Source organism: Rhinopithecus bieti, unplaced genomic scaffold (genome assembly GCF_001698545.2).
Source record: "Rhinopithecus bieti isolate Rb0 unplaced genomic scaffold, ASM169854v2 scaffold_82565, whole genome shotgun sequence".
Taxonomy (NCBI): Eukaryota; Metazoa; Chordata; class Mammalia; order Primates; family Cercopithecidae; genus Rhinopithecus; species Rhinopithecus bieti.
This window is the reverse complement of record NW_016830067.1, coordinates 4,395-7,261: the sequence shown is the minus strand read 5'-3', so window position 1 is coordinate 7,261 and position 2,867 is coordinate 4,395. Positions and strand designations below refer to the sequence as shown.

The following is a 2,867-nucleotide window of genomic DNA, read 5'->3' as shown; positions in this document are numbered from 1 at the left end:
CCAGGCTGGTCTTGAACTCCTGATCTCAGGTGATCTGACCACCTCGGCCTCCCAAAGTGCTGGGATTACAGGCCTGAGCCACTGCTCCCAGCTGCTAAAATCTTTTTTAAAACACATTAATATAATGAAAACCTTATTCCCTCTGCCTCATCATGTGAAGGAGAAAGGGCTCCCTGTCTCAGGCCCCTGTATTGACAGTATTTACCCATCGGTGGGGAGGAGGAGGAGGCCGGCGGCTCCTTGGGTGGGGGAGCCTGGGCCGAGTAGGCTGACAGCAGCAGGTTGAGGGAGCTCAGCAGCTGGCTCTGGATGCTGCTGAGCTTGGAGGCCGGCTGCTTGATGGCGCTGGCCAGCTCTGGGTACCCGTGCTCCAGGCAGTTCCACTGCTCCTGCAGGAGCTCCTGGATCTTCTTCACGTACTGCCCAATAGTGGCATCCGTTGGCGAGCTCGGTGGCCTTCCCGGGCGCTCCTTCCCTGGGAGATCGGAATTGGCTTCCTCTCTCCCTGCTGGGGGAGTCTTTCTGTCGCTGCCCCATAGAAAGCCTCCTGCTCCCCTGGTTCCTCCCTGAGGGCCTCCTTCCTGTTCAGTGCCTGCTTCTTCAATCCTGAGTTCAGTGGAGAGGAAGCTATGTACAGAGGGGGTAAGGACTTGCTCGGGTCCCTGTGGCAGTGACAGCTGGGGCACATGTTCTGCTGGGCTCTGATCCCCTTGTTTGTGACCATCTGGCCTCCATAGGAGGCCATTTTCCTCTCCTTGGTGCCCCCAGCTTTCAGACTCCATGCTGCCTAGAAGGTTGACCTCAATGCCCTTGTCACATGACTCCCTGGTCAACAGTCCATGGACAGGGTCAGTGTTCACCATGGCGTCCGTCTGGCCCTGAGTGTCTTTGGTGTTCTCTTGGTGAAGCTGTCCTTCCAGTTGGGCTACAGTGAACTCCAGCTCTCGAATTCTTTGCTCCCTAGCCTTGATTTCCTCTTCCTGCTGCTGGAGGGCAGTTCTGACCTGCACCAGTTCCTCGGTTCTTCCAGACAACTCTCCCTCCAGGGCCGAGACCTGCTGTTTCAAGCTGGAGATGCTGCCTGGATCTACCCTGGCAAGGCCCAGGCTTTCCTCCGTCACTCTGATGCCAATGCTTCTCACGTCCACCTCTACAGGTGGTGGGGGTGGAATCTCACTGATGTTGAGCTCAATTTCTTCCAGGAGGAGCTCATTCTCAGGGATGGGTGATGGCAGAGGAGGAGGGCTTGGTGTGGGGGAGCCAGAGGTGAACACCACCTCTGCTTTTCTGGCTTTGTGTTCGTCTTCCTTGTCCTCTAGAACTACAAGCACATTCTGGAATGAGGAAGGAGGGCCTGGGAGAGGGAGGTGATTTGGAGCCTTCACCATGCCCTCTGGAGGCTCGGCTCCCTCCTGGATCAGCTCCGGAATCTGAGTTGATGCTTGTGGGCTGGAGCTGTGGAAACCTGCCAATCCTTCTGCAGGGCCAAAGGTGCCATCGCAGACGCTGCCTTCACCCTGAAGGGGAGGGAGGGCAGGAGGGGCAGGAGGCCCCAGGCTGAGGCCTGGCTCCTCAGAAGCCCTGCTGTGCAGCAGCGTGGCAGGCATGCTGGATGCTCTCAATAGCTGGGGCCGTCCACTCCCAAGGGTGACCTCGGCATCCTCTGGTTCAGCAGCTTCCAACTGCCTGGTGGCCTCTGCCAACAAGGCCCTCCTGTGGTAGCTCACCTCACTCGCGCTGGTTGAGGCCTGGGAGGCATTACCAAGCGGCAGTGACTGGGTTTGCTCCTGTGTCCCAAGCGATGCATTCCTTGGCACCACTGGGGACCAGTTTTGGGGCGGCAGGGCCGCGGGGGGGCGAGCCCCACTGTCAGGAAGGCTGAAGTTTCGGGGCAGAGTGCTAAACTTGGCCTGCTTGGCCCTTCTGTGGATAGGAATTCTTTTGATGGTGTTTCCCTTCTCGATGTCATCCACATACTTGAGGAAGTCCAGGTCTAAATGAAAGCCATATGGGGTCTCCACAGAGTAAGGGTGCCTCTTCGGAGGGTCTTTCTCTTCATCCCCCTGACAGGACTGGTCTTTGGCTGGGAGACATAAGACAAGTTAAAAAAAAAAAAAAAAAAACACAAAGTTAATTAAGCATTACAGGGCCATGAGGCCTAATATCTCTGATTTTAACTTAACACTATCACATGAGACTTCTAAATGTTATAGCCTCTAAATTATGCTGAGATGCTCAGTCTTTTTGGCTGTATTGGGAAATCATCTTATTAAATCAATGTGTACTTAGCCAATGTCTGCAAGGAAACGGGGAGGGAATGGTTTCCAGTTTGCAGTACCTCATCTGGATCACTACTGGGGAATCTGCCTGCAGACTGGCAAAACAAAATGGTCTTGAACTGCTTTTCTGGGTTTGAATCATATAATTGCTGAACTGAAGTGGCCAGGAATTTGCCAAATCAGGGTACTAATTGGCAATTAAGGATATGGAAGATTTTGAAGGATAAGATACACAAGTAGTTCAGCAGTAAAAAAGAAATCTGCAAAAAAAAAAAAACCTAACTTGCATGACTCAAATTGGTAGGAGTAAATCTTGCTAAAGCCGGAGGTATCAATGAGTTATGCCTTTTACATTATTTAAGCTTGTGCAGATGCCTGCGCCTCAGGTATGCACAGATCAGAGAGAACTGGAACAAGTAATCATGCATGGCCTACGCTCTTTGCATCTGAAAATTGCCTAGTGCTTAACAAACACGAAATTCACTTTCATAAACCCATGCCAAGTAAGAAAACACCTGCTTTGGTCAGGAACTCAGTGAAGAGAGGAAGGAAGGAAGGAAGGAAGGAAGGAAGGAAGGAAGGAAGGAA

General features: G+C 52.6%; 1 protein-coding gene across 1 annotated transcript; it reads right to left on the bottom strand.

Annotated features, from left to right (window-relative positions):
* Positions 1–116: 116 nt before the first annotated feature.
* Positions 117–2,083, bottom strand: LOC108524213 (KN motif and ankyrin repeat domain-containing protein 4; the record flags this gene model as incomplete). Its single annotated transcript, XM_017865194.1, has 1 exon — positions 117–2,083. A coding segment is annotated over one exon (1,967 nt), but the record flags the coding sequence as incomplete, so codon positions are not given.
* Positions 2,084–2,867: the final 784 nt, after the last annotated feature.